Consider the following 11,417-nt stretch of genomic DNA (forward strand, 5'->3'; position numbering starts at 1 on the left):
CAGTAACAGGAAGACAGGCAGCAATATAATGCAGTGCAGCACAGGCAGAAAGTGAGGAGAGGAGGGGGGAACAACCCCGGATCGACGGCGTGAAAGCAGGTGGCATCTTCATTGGCCTCGCAGAAATTCGGGGGAAGGAAATCAATTGTTGGCCCGCGGAGGTTCGCCGTGCACGGACCTCCCCAAACCTCCTCGACGGGATTTTCGTCCGCCAACTCGGCTTTCCGCTCGTTGTGATTGATAGCTTGCCTCCCACTCCTTCGTTCTCTTCGTCCCTCTTTCCGTGTCTATATTCGGTGTCAATCGCCAAGATGATGTTCAAGCCCTCGTCGCCCCTCTTCTCGGGTCTTCTTTGGTAGGTCGCAACCCCATCTGACTGCCCCCTGTCACCCGCCCGGACATCCCGCATTGCTATTCCACCCTCATCATCGTCATGCACCGTGAAGCTAATATCACTCGTCAATCAAATAGGAAGATCCCGTGGCGTCTCTCCCAACCTCAGAAGGCTCGTCAGAGGAAGCGCCTCCGTGGTGTTGACCGGGTTGTCGACACTGTCTCCGCCGCGCTGGAGCGCAATGGATACACCACCAAGGCCGTCGAGCGCTGGTACAGGGAAATGCCTCGCGAGGAGGAGATGCTGCCCAAGGACAAGTACACACTGTTCGACAAGAAGGAGAAGAAGTACCGCAAGGGCATTCACAGTACGTTATACTCCTGGACTTTTCTGCGTCGTCGATGGACCGCCTTTCCCAATCGAGGATCTCAAACAAAGGGTATTCTTTTCAAATTTCGTGTGCTAATGCTATGTCTCTTCCAGAGCTACCCAAGTGGACCCGTGTCAGCCAGAGAGTGAACCCTCCGGGTTTCTAAACAGCTTATACACGCAGACTGTGTTGGGAAGCTGGCAATCGCCTTTTACATATTTGTACCTGCATTATTCAACTGTACTATACACCACACGCTGTGTCTGCCGCGATGCTCTATAAGAAGCCTCGTGGAAGGCACGGAAAGGATTACCGGAGTTTTCGGCAACTGGGGAATGACACCATGACTGCATTGTTCGCCTCGCTATTTACCATGTTCTTTATTTAAGCCTAGGGCACAAGATTCAATTCGATTTCAGAGACTTGGCATTTGATGGCACCTTTCAGATTTGTAAGGATAGACGGTTGTTGGGAACCGAGGGCAGCGCCAGAAGGCAGCTTAACAATACAGATAGGCTATAAAGCGGCTGGATCATGTTATCTGTTCCGTACATCGCACTTTTCATACAGATATATACCCGCTCTAGTAGACACATCCGAACTGCTTGCAGAGCAGCCACACAACTCCTGCCAAACCCGTGCTGTGCTGTCAGCAGACCAGACATGAAAGTCATTTGCAGATCAGGAGCCTTTTGTCGTTGCCATATGAGAACACCGACTGATCGCTCTGGCAATTTCTTTTGCTCTTGTTCTGTTAGCCCTGCCTTCGTGGATGGCTTTCCGAATCAGATAGCCATGGCGGATCTTTTGCCAATCATCGAATGTCTCTTGCCATCCTGCCCCCCCTTCATAATACATTTTCCTTTGTCGAGCTGTCATGGACGGTCCTTGCGGGGGTCTGCGAAGCATCCAGCAGGATGGGTCAACTTTACCGTCCGGGGGATCATCTGTCGAATCGTGGTAAAATCTGATTGTCTTGACCATGTCACGTAATCCAGACGCTTTTCTGTGTCGATTAACAGCTAGTCTCCATGAGTTGATTTTAGGCGTGTAGACTGCTTTGCGTGACACCCTTGGGTACTTTGGTTTCGCGCTCCAGTCTGGGTTGGGGTATGGCGAGTTGAACCTTGGATCCCCCAGTCGCCTTCTGGCCTCGATAGAGATTCGCGTAGGTGGGTCGACCACAAGCCAGGTTTCTATATTGAGCCAGTGATTTGCAAGCAAAGCGAAATGGTAGGGTCTCCGGCCTGGACAAAGCTGGTTGTAGAGCCACTCCAGTTTCCGGTCCAGTCCGTCTATGAACTGTATCTCCCAACGAGTCAGCTCGCTAATAGGAACTATCCCTTCCAGAAGTCCTTTCAGTTCCCGCTTCTTTCTCTCCCGGGCCTCCTTTGCTCTAGAGCGATGGATGCACAGTAACTTCTTCTGTCGCGTGCAACGATCTGGTTCCCTTCCTTCTTCCGAACCTAATGCAGTACGGGGGCGGGCCTCTAGACGACATGGTAAGCTTGATCGACTACATGCAGGGACTGCAGGGTATCGCATAGCTAAACCAGCAACATGAATAACACTCCCCGCTACTTCCACATTCTTGACATGATTATGTTTGCTAGAATGGTTAAGGACTAATGTGCTGCATTTCGTTGAGGTCGCCTCCTTGCACCCTGTTTGGGTTAGAACTGATACAGGCGTCTGGTCGGACGAACTGGTGGCAGAAAGCCCAGATCGCGGAGTCCCTGCAGGTGGTCCTAGAAGCTCTGTATATCGGGACGGTTGCAGTGCCATCCGAGCAGACCAGACTTGAAGCTTGCGAAAATCTCGGGGCTTGTTCGCCGCCTCTAGTCTGCCTTTTGGAAAACTTGGCTTGGCGCTGTGTGACGCTTTGGAGACGAGCGTACTTTCATACTTCTGGCTGAAGAGGCATGGAAGCGACAGACTGCGTGTATTTTCCGTGCCACGACCTGCCAAATCCGAGCGCATGACACTGGTGCTGGAGAAAAAGTGTGACTGGTGTTGATGCGTATCGATGTTGCTCGTGTGTTTGAGATGCCCCCGTTCGAACGTGCACTTTCTTATGCATTCGCTTCGATACTGGCGGCTCTGGTTTGCCTTTACTCTCGTTGACGGTCGCCGACAGCCACGCTGAAAAAGCGATTGGCTAGACGAGCTCGTTATATTGCTTGCTCCAAGTGCATAGTAGATTGTTCGACTTGTAATAGATCCAGGTGTGTGGCTTTTCGAAAGCGCCCCGGTCATAGCTCTGAGAGAAGCATATCCACTGCAAAAATCCGACGTAGTAGCGTTGCTGTGGCGGGAAGGGGGCCCTGGGTTCCATATTGTATCAGCAGCAATGTAGCTATAGCTCTTGAACCATGTCGGTAACCATCGCCGGTGCCTCCTTTCTTCGCAAAACCTCTTCTGCATTTTCTGTCCAGGATCCCACCAAACCCAGTGATAGTCAACACTCGACGATCTCCAGACTGCGCAATTATAGAGCTTTTGCAGACATTTCCGTGCTAGCGCTTTGTTCTCCTCGTGTCTTTTTGCTGAAACCCAACCATACCAAGTTCTGCTATAGCGTGTAGTAGTTTTGTTTCCTTTCTTAAGCACTTTTCCCTGGGTGAGAAAACGAGAGAACTTCGCAAGTTTCCAGAAGAAAACCGAAACAATAAAAAATAACACTGTGCCTGCAAAAAGCTGAAGCAGTGCCTTGAGATCAATGTATCGTGAGGCTTGCATAGAAGATGCATGGGCGTTTTCAGATGATCGAGGGATGGATTGGGAATGATATAGATGCATCAAGACGGGTGCCATCTGATAGGAGCCTTATTGAATAACAAGCAAGGGATAGTCATCCTGGTAACAATATAAAGCATACACCATCCTAAGCCGTATACCGGGAGACCACACTCGCTTTAGTTGGAGAATGTCTTGCGGTGTGTGGGAAGCGCAAGAAGAAGGAAGGCATGGCTGGCGCCGCACAACAAAGTCACTGATCCGAAACTCTCGCAGCCCCCGGACTCTGACAAACTTGTGCACCTTGCTTACAATCTGACCTTACCTTGGATTTGAGCAACCAACTTGTCATTGTTATAATGTGCTCCAGATAAGAGGTGGGTCATCATAAAGACAAAATATAAATGAATAAGACGAAATATATAGCAAGACTCTGCTCGCTTTTTCTCCGCAATACTGCATGATGTTCTACCACCAAGCCATTTTCGAGCCATAGTATTCAAATCAACCTAATAAAGCCGCTCATGGCTAACAATGTACCTATCGAGAGACATTTTGCGTGGTAGCTGAGAAATACCTTCGGCTACTCAACCACCAGTCATATATACCTTTCGTCAGAGGCGGTTTTCCGAGTCGGATCATATTGGTAATTATGCGGCTGATTACACCGTTATATGAACTCCCTGTCAGTATCAGAATCTGCTCAAGGCTACTTTGTCTCGAAATGTCTTTACGAAGACTTGCTCTCAACATGGTTGTGTGATAACCTTTGCAGCATTGTAACGACACTATGTACGGGGTGTCGTCTCTATGGTAAGTACAGTCGATTCTACTCTTATTGACTATCCGCATACATAACACAATTCATCCCATTATAAGTGCTTTTGTGAATGCCTTGTCTTGTTTTTCATGCTACAGAACCACTCCGTTTGTTTGATTCCATCCTGAGCAGTAACCTTCTAGGGATTGGTCCGTTCAAGCATAGTTGTAGCGATGCCAAAGAAAAGCTCCTTTCTTCCTTAGGTTCATGTAATGGCCAGGGTAAGCCTGGAGGTATATCTTTCTTCTTAGCTCATCGCGCTAAAAAAGAAGCTGGCGGTCTCAGACTAATTCACAGAGGTTATCTTAAAGATATTCGAATAATATCTCACACTTGACAAAAGTAGCTATTGCATATTGAAAATACGCAGCCACTGAAACTGGTATTCATAGAGCATGGCGGGGACATGTTAACATTGCCCAAAATTCAAAGACAAGAATATGCCTTGTCCTGGTGGCCGTCTTCGCTATTCTCGGCGGAGGGTTTGTAAGAATGATAGTCTGATTTCTGGAACCAAAGTGTCGGGTTTTTCTATAGCTCTCGCGATATTCCTGTCCTTTTCAGCAAGCCTGATTTTAAAAATAGGCGTCAGATCAGCTTTCTGTGCACTACATTGATGATCGACGAGTGGTGTTTAATCTAGACAATATTTGTCGCAGGCTTGTCCAAGGTTACAGTAGCCAGATAACCTGGATATAGTGGGCATGCGTCAGCTTTGAGAACTACATCTCCTGCATTTTAGACTTATATCCCACGGAGGAATCCGATGACTTTGCTTTTCTTCATTTGGGAATTTCTGTTCTGCTCGTGTTAAGTGAGTGATGTCCAGATCAGGTGACCGTAGATGGTCGGTTTGCCGCCTCACTCTCTCGCCTCACTCTTCCCTTTTGTTTCATCAACACCAAGGCTCATAGCCTAGTAATCGGTTCCCAATTTCCTTTCACGCTCAAATCATCTGAATGGCACACGTGGCTAAAGGCTCTAGGTTTTCTTTTTCGTTTCTTTTTTCTTCTAGTAATGTATCCTCTAATGCTGGGATCCATCATTGCCCCAGATCGTTCCTTTAGTGATGGAAGGATTAATGAAAGCTGCAATGGTCGAGATCCCCTGATGGCCCTCGCATCGCCAGCACAACCGAGCACTCCAGCCCAAATTTCAATCGAATAAGGGGACTACCTCTCATCTGCTTCAATAATTGAACGCAACGAGGCTTTCCCCCTTTTCTGCATCGCCCCCTGGATTCTACTCTATTCATTGGCCTGCTACCAGGCTCGGCGAAAACAGGGAAATTCTACTGAAGTTTGTTTTTCCTTTAGGTTACACGACCCATATCCTATACCTAAACCCCGGTTCTGGGTCAAAGACACAGTTACCAAGTACCGGGATAGCTACTACACTTCTACGATGCCCGCGGCGAAACATACCGCCGGCTGCTTGTGGGGTTAGCACTTCTAGGGCTGACATCCACTACCACTATTGGTCAAAGGCGCTCAGTGGCTGATTGAAATTATTATGAGGTTGTCTGCGAAGGCCAGCGTCGTCCCAGATTGCCGGAAGGTTTTCAATCACTGTTGGGTCCCTGTGAATCACAGCCCTGTACTTTTGACTGCTTCGGATCGCCGTCTAGCCTTTCTTCGGTCCAGAACAGGAATACACAGGGCATGTCCCATGTGGCGGTAGCAACGGAAAACATCCTCTGCCCTATTTAGTTCCCTGATACGTGTGATATCTGATACATATGCTACATAGAATTTGCTGTATCTGTGACACCATCAGCCCACATCCATGTGATTCTTCCATGAAGCGATCCCCGGCTGAACAGGAGCAAGGGTAAAAGAATGGCAACGAAAAATGGTTTAAAAAAAATTGGCAAGATGGGTGTTTAGCAATGTTTTTTACCGGGACACTGCATTCCTAAAGCCGCTGGGCTCATTGTAATCGGCACTCAGGCTCCAGCCAGAGCGGGATGGATATACTACCGCAGGGATCGCCACCTCTAATTGCTGAGTCTGCTGCAATCACATACACTTCATGGCATTGAATTGCCTCATTCCGACATCTTGTGCTCTATTTGTTGCGGGATTTGTTGCGGAGCCCGAGCCTCGTATAGATTAAGATCTGCCAAACGATGATCGACCGGATACCACGTTCATGGAGGGTTACATGCACGGTGATGCCCCCCCCCCCCAAGTTCTTGCTGATGTCTGGAAGGACAGAAAAGCAAAGGAGCAGTAACATGATTCGCTAAGCCATGCGTACCATATCATCGGCATCTGGAATAATACTCCTACGACAATTTCAGACCATACCGGTATCGCACACCTAAAGATAAGCAAGGTTGTTCCCCTTGAACAGAGGCAAAAGGGGGCGGGTGAGCTGGGGATGCCTCGCTGCATCCATAACTTGCCTATTCTCAGATTACTGATCATGGATGTCACATGGTGGGTGAAATCACGAACTCGAGTCATGTCAGTAAGCAGAGTACGTACCGTGTGGCACCCACGCCGAAGGGTAAGCGGTAGACGCTAGTGGAATAGACGGGGATTTAGGGGGTTGGAGAGGTGAGGAACGATGTCTTTCAGCATTGATGAAAGATAACTAAGTCACCTTCAAGCATGGGTGACCCTGGCATTCGATCACTTTGCAAGTGCTATTCGGATCACGGAATCAGAAACAAACACATCACCTGCAGTAAATGCGGTGAAAGAGCTCTCCCTTTGCAGGATGTTCCAGGTTGTGCCCGACGCCACAATTCGGGACTATTTGCTGGACTATGACAGTTCCGGATGGCCACTAGCCACACCCGCCGCAACGTAAGGAAGGCAGGGGGTTCACTACACCGCCACAGATGGACCGTTGATCATCGTGTCAGCCACAAGTGGCTACTAGTGAACCATAGCGCAGCCGCCCAATCATCATGCAGAATGCCTCGTCCCATGCATCCCGAGCATGGAGCCTACAGGAGGAAGTAGCGCCGATCGATCTTGCATTGCATTGCAGAAACATTCAACGATTGGTGTCTGAAAAAGCAAGCATTCCCGATGACCACCAGCTTGATCTTATTGATGATGAAATGAGATTCGATGATCTCAAGGCCAGCGGAAGTCACGGCCTCTCGTGTGATCGGTATTCCGCGTATTGATCGTTCGCGGCCTTTTCAAAGCTAAGTTTCAGGAACGTAAACACGGCACACTGCACGCTTATCTCACTGCAAGACAAACCCCGATCTTGTGAAGTGGGATCAATCGGATACTGAGAGCTCAGTGCGATAATTGAAATGCAGAAACTACATGTCACCACTTCAGATACGGAGTCCTGATTGTGAAGACCCCAGGGTCTAGATCTTGCACGCACACCGTTGTACTGGGTATCATGCAGTGGACCCACCGTTCACCCGGCCGGAGACCCCAAATACAGAAAGAAGATCTGCATGTTGTGTGGACTCGGAGACAGTGGGACCAAGAGGCATCTGCAGTATCATCCCGGCCGGCATAATTCGGGTCTATCTCACGGAGACCTTGGGGGGAATGCCATTTGCTGGACGAGCACACTCTGGTGTCAGGAGCGCCATTAGGGATTCATGCAAGGCAACAACATTTTAGAAAGAGTTTACTAGGACGGAGTCCAAGGTTATTTCCTCTATTACTGAAAAGCCTATCATGCATCTCGGGATTACATTGGGGAACACACCAGCCATAATTGAGGCTGGAAGGGATATGTGGCTGGTGTGATGATCTAGACCCAAAAGGGTATGTTGTGTGGCGAAGTAGCCCCTGGGGCTTGACGCCCAATCGCCCCTCCTTTTCTGCAGTGCGACAAGACCTTGTTCGTTCCCGTCCTTGTCGGATCGCCTCTGTTTACCTTGCTCGGGCTTTGGAGTCTGGAATGTCAAATTAGTGGATACTCCATGACCAGTCCAGGCCCTAGTTAGACGGATCCGCTCTCCTGGGTCTGAGCCTGGGTTCTGACCGCTGGACCGGGTAGATGAGCGAAAGGGACGCTTCAGATTCTCAGGGACAATATAGCTCTGAAAGTCCCGGAGATCCGCCATCTGAGACAAGTCTCCCAAGTCACGGTCTGACAAAAGTACAGACGGGAGCAGGATGGATAGGTATTGCACGAGTGAGCACCCGGCCGGGAGCTGTCGAAAACGTGGTTCCGGCACGGTCCAGGTAGTAAGCAGGAGTCGCCAAAGCTCGGATTTTGCGCAACAGATTTGAGTTTCCGGGCTTGGTATCCGGCGCTTGGGTAACTGGGAAAGGGATCCTAGCACCCGTATCTCAAGATCCCTAGCTCGATCTCGCAATTTCCCCGGGAGGTCAATGCAAGGAGACTAATGAGGAATGATCCTTCCTCACCCAGGCTCTAGCTTTCGCTCCACGGGACCATTTCCGCCTCCCCAAACCATATGCAGTCGTCCTATGGAGCAAAATGGTTCGCGGGCGGAGCAAGCCATGGAAGCACAATGTCAGCCAGAAAAAGTAAAGAAATGCATGAAAAAACAAACCTGCCACGAACCATAGTTCTTGATCGTCATACATCCGATAGCCACTAGTTGATCCAACTGGGTCGAGTGATGTTAAGCTTCAGAACCAGATCCCCTGGCATGGATTCGCACTGTGACATCGCAGTCTGCTCCTGCTTTTCGATCTCTGGGGCCCGAAGTTCAACTCTGGGACTGTCCAGGTTCTCTCCTTTCTACCCGCGCTAACGGGACCCAAATTGACGCGTACCAAAAACCACGAACTGTAGCTGATCTGGGTAGTGGGGAAGGGAGGAGAAAAAAAGAAAACGTCAAGTCGCAGACAAATAAATCGTCTCAAGCGGATATCGTCTATGCAAGCGCCCTGTTGCAGGATCGTGCAGGTTTAGTTGTACCCAACGTCTGGTAACATTCAATATTCCGCAGCCTAGGGGCATACGGGGCCTCTGCAGATCCCGGTTACTGGAACCCCCCAGTGTCTATTGATCTTAGTTCCTTCGTGGTGGCAAAAGAACATTGCCGTCTTGTGTACTTTCCTGGTTCGATTCGAGACTCCTATATCGCACCCTAGCGATCCGTTGCTATATACGAGACGACGCATATATGAAGGCCCTGGAAGAAGCCTCTCTTCGATGTCTTCACTCACTCAACAAGCTCCTCAAGCCTACTATCTCAAATCAAAACCTCAGGTTTCCTGCTATAAACAAGCCCTTGTCGCATCGCGTTCTGTCTCTTTTCCCTGCGATCAATTTCTTCTTGAGCTGCTGGGAACCATTTCAGAGCCCTAGTTGAGTACTATTTGTCGAACTTGCTATTGAATCAATATACGCCCGCACGTCATAATCAACATGGTTCAAGGAAACGGAAGGACCGATGGCGGAAGCTCCAGTCGTGAATTTGGCATGAACTTTGAGGTTGCGCCTCCTACAATCGTTCCCCTTGGCGTACCAGTGACGCTACCAGTGGTCGTGGGCGTCCGACCTGTGGGTAACCCACGAGGAGTGCAACAATTGGTTGCGCATGCCTCGCTGAGGAATGAAGCAGGCACTGCACCTGCTTCAGGACTCACAGGCGTGCTTACGTCTAGCGTGCGCAGTCGCAATGGCAACGGCACCAGCGGATACGCTCGATTTGGGCCTCTCAAATTCACACAGCCTGGTCGGTATCGGATACGGGTTATGCTGGGAGCAGCCTCTTTCAACGGCGTGACCACGAAAGAGTATGTTGATTCGGGTATCATTCAAGTACAGGCTGGCGCTGCCACACCACGTCCAAGTAAGTGTCATCGTTACTGTATGGAGGGAATATCTCATAGCTAACCCTGTTCTAGCACCCACTCAGGTCTCCAAGCTTCAGAGTCTAATCCCGGAAAACATTGACATCACTGCAGCTGACATCGCAACATGGCAATCAGCCTAGAACCCATGGAGCACAGCCATGTTTCGTATCTTCCCTTTTCTTGTTTTGATTGTCGGTGTTACTCGGTGTTTGAAGATCGCGTCAGGATCAGCCAGGAGTTTCGGCCTGCGTCTCAGCTTTCTCGCTCATTCATGTGAATTTCCTTTGTTTAGGGCGGGCCAAACACGACGTGCAGAATGTTGGCCACCACACGATTTACGATCTAGTTTTAATTTTTATTTACCGCTTAGTATGTGATACACAAGCTCAGAATTAGCGAATGCAACTTTAATTGGGTCCCTCCATCCCGGCACTAATCCGTCACATCTGCCAATCGTCGGCCACGCGACAGCGATCCAATTTCCTGCAACAGATAGCCAATTCAAAGAACCCACCATGGTTCGAACCCCATGACAACTGGGCATCAAGACCCTCAGAAAGTGAAATAACAGTTCTACAAATACTACATTTCCCAATGAAGAAAGACCCATGAAAGCCATTCATCCCTGATCACAATCATCACCACCACCACTACCCAAGCAACAAACCCATCACTAAGTAGATGCTAGTGATTAAATAAATCATCAAATAACCCCAAAATCATGAAATGGTTCGCTACGACACGCTTTCCCAACCCTTCGAAGAAGAGCCGAAAAAAGAAAACAAAAAGAACAAGAAAAAGAAAAAAGGAAGAAGAAAAAGGAAAAGAAATCACGCACAATCTCAGCACCGATCCCTATAATACCATCATATTAATAACTATACTACCACCATACTATTACTCTATATCAAGGTCCCCACTCAGGCATCAATACTCATTCAAGTCAGTCACACGCAGCGCAGCAATGCCCCCGAGATAAGTACGAAGTTAGACCGATAGCGTTCGATGACGACGGAGGATAAGTCAAAAGAAACTGACTACACCCGTAGGGGAAATGATAGAAGATTTTTTTTTTCTTCCTTGGACAATTCTGGTGTAGTAGCAGGATTTAGTCGACTGGATCCATAAGTGATGATGATCAATAAATCGGGATTTGAATCTCGGTGTTTGGACGGTGTGGAGCGGAGCTGCAGTGATCGATCGTGGCATTAGATACGGATACTAGAATAGTACTGTAGTAGTAATATACTACTTATTATCTGGCTGAAGAACCCCTCCACTTACGTAGGGTTCAGGCACGAGGGAGTGATTATTGGCTGTATGGATTTCTATTCAGCTCGGTTGGAGTATTGAGGATCTCGGCGTGGGATACTGCGTAGGGGTGGCGCGGGGTTA

At 48.9% G+C, this 11,417-nt stretch overlaps 6 protein-coding genes across 6 annotated transcripts; 4 read left to right on the forward strand and 2 right to left on the reverse strand.

Moving 5' to 3' along the window:
- Positions 1-311: 311 nt before the first annotated feature.
- On the forward strand, positions 312-870 carry An02g05010 (mitochondrial 54S ribosomal protein mL60; the record flags this gene model as incomplete). Its single annotated transcript, XM_001399602.3, has 3 exons — positions 312-355; positions 472-701; positions 818-870. 3 exons carry the CDS (start codon positions 312-314, stop codon positions 868-870), a joined length of 327 nt encoding a protein of 108 aa, XP_001399639.3.
- A 515-nt stretch (positions 871-1,385) lies between these two features.
- Positions 1,386-3,994, reverse strand: An02g05020 (uncharacterized protein; the record flags this gene model as incomplete). The annotated part of the gene is made up of 4 exons (XM_059746278.1): positions 1,386-3,184; positions 3,268-3,276; positions 3,766-3,896; positions 3,981-3,994. The coding sequence occupies 4 exons, from the start codon at positions 3,992-3,994 to the stop codon at positions 1,386-1,388; spliced, it is 1,953 nt and encodes a 650-aa protein (XP_059599960.1).
- A 706-nt stretch (positions 3,995-4,700) lies between these two features.
- On the forward strand, positions 4,701-6,094 carry An02g05030 (uncharacterized protein; the record flags this gene model as incomplete). The annotated part of the gene is made up of 5 exons (XM_059746279.1): positions 4,701-4,742; positions 5,095-5,245; positions 5,577-5,701; positions 5,791-5,936; positions 6,037-6,094. 5 exons carry the CDS (start codon positions 4,701-4,703, stop codon positions 6,092-6,094), a joined length of 522 nt encoding a protein of 173 aa, XP_059599961.1.
- Positions 6,095-6,642: 548 nt separating this feature from the next.
- Positions 6,643-7,991, forward strand: An02g05040 (hypothetical protein; the record flags this gene model as incomplete). The annotated part of the gene is made up of 5 exons (XM_059746280.1): positions 6,643-6,771; positions 6,994-7,073; positions 7,165-7,395; positions 7,588-7,815; positions 7,877-7,991. The coding sequence occupies 5 exons, from the start codon at positions 6,643-6,645 to the stop codon at positions 7,989-7,991; spliced, it is 783 nt and encodes a 260-aa protein (XP_059599962.1).
- A 4-nt stretch (positions 7,992-7,995) lies between these two features.
- Positions 7,996-8,716, reverse strand: An02g05050 (hypothetical protein; the record flags this gene model as incomplete). Its single annotated transcript, XM_059746281.1, has 4 exons — positions 7,996-8,057; positions 8,122-8,311; positions 8,391-8,526; positions 8,619-8,716. The coding sequence occupies 4 exons, from the start codon at positions 8,714-8,716 to the stop codon at positions 7,996-7,998; spliced, it is 486 nt and encodes a 161-aa protein (XP_059599963.1).
- Positions 8,717-9,591: 875 nt separating this feature from the next.
- On the forward strand, positions 9,592-10,162 carry An02g05060 (hypothetical protein; the record flags this gene model as incomplete). The annotated part of the gene is made up of 2 exons (XM_001399607.3): positions 9,592-10,018; positions 10,074-10,162. 2 exons carry the CDS (start codon positions 9,592-9,594, stop codon positions 10,160-10,162), a joined length of 516 nt encoding a protein of 171 aa, XP_001399644.1.
- Positions 10,163-11,417: the final 1,255 nt, after the last annotated feature.

This window comes from Aspergillus niger (assembly GCF_000002855.4).
Source record: "Aspergillus niger supercontig An02".
NCBI lineage: Eukaryota > Fungi > Ascomycota > Eurotiomycetes > Eurotiales > Aspergillaceae > Aspergillus > Aspergillus niger.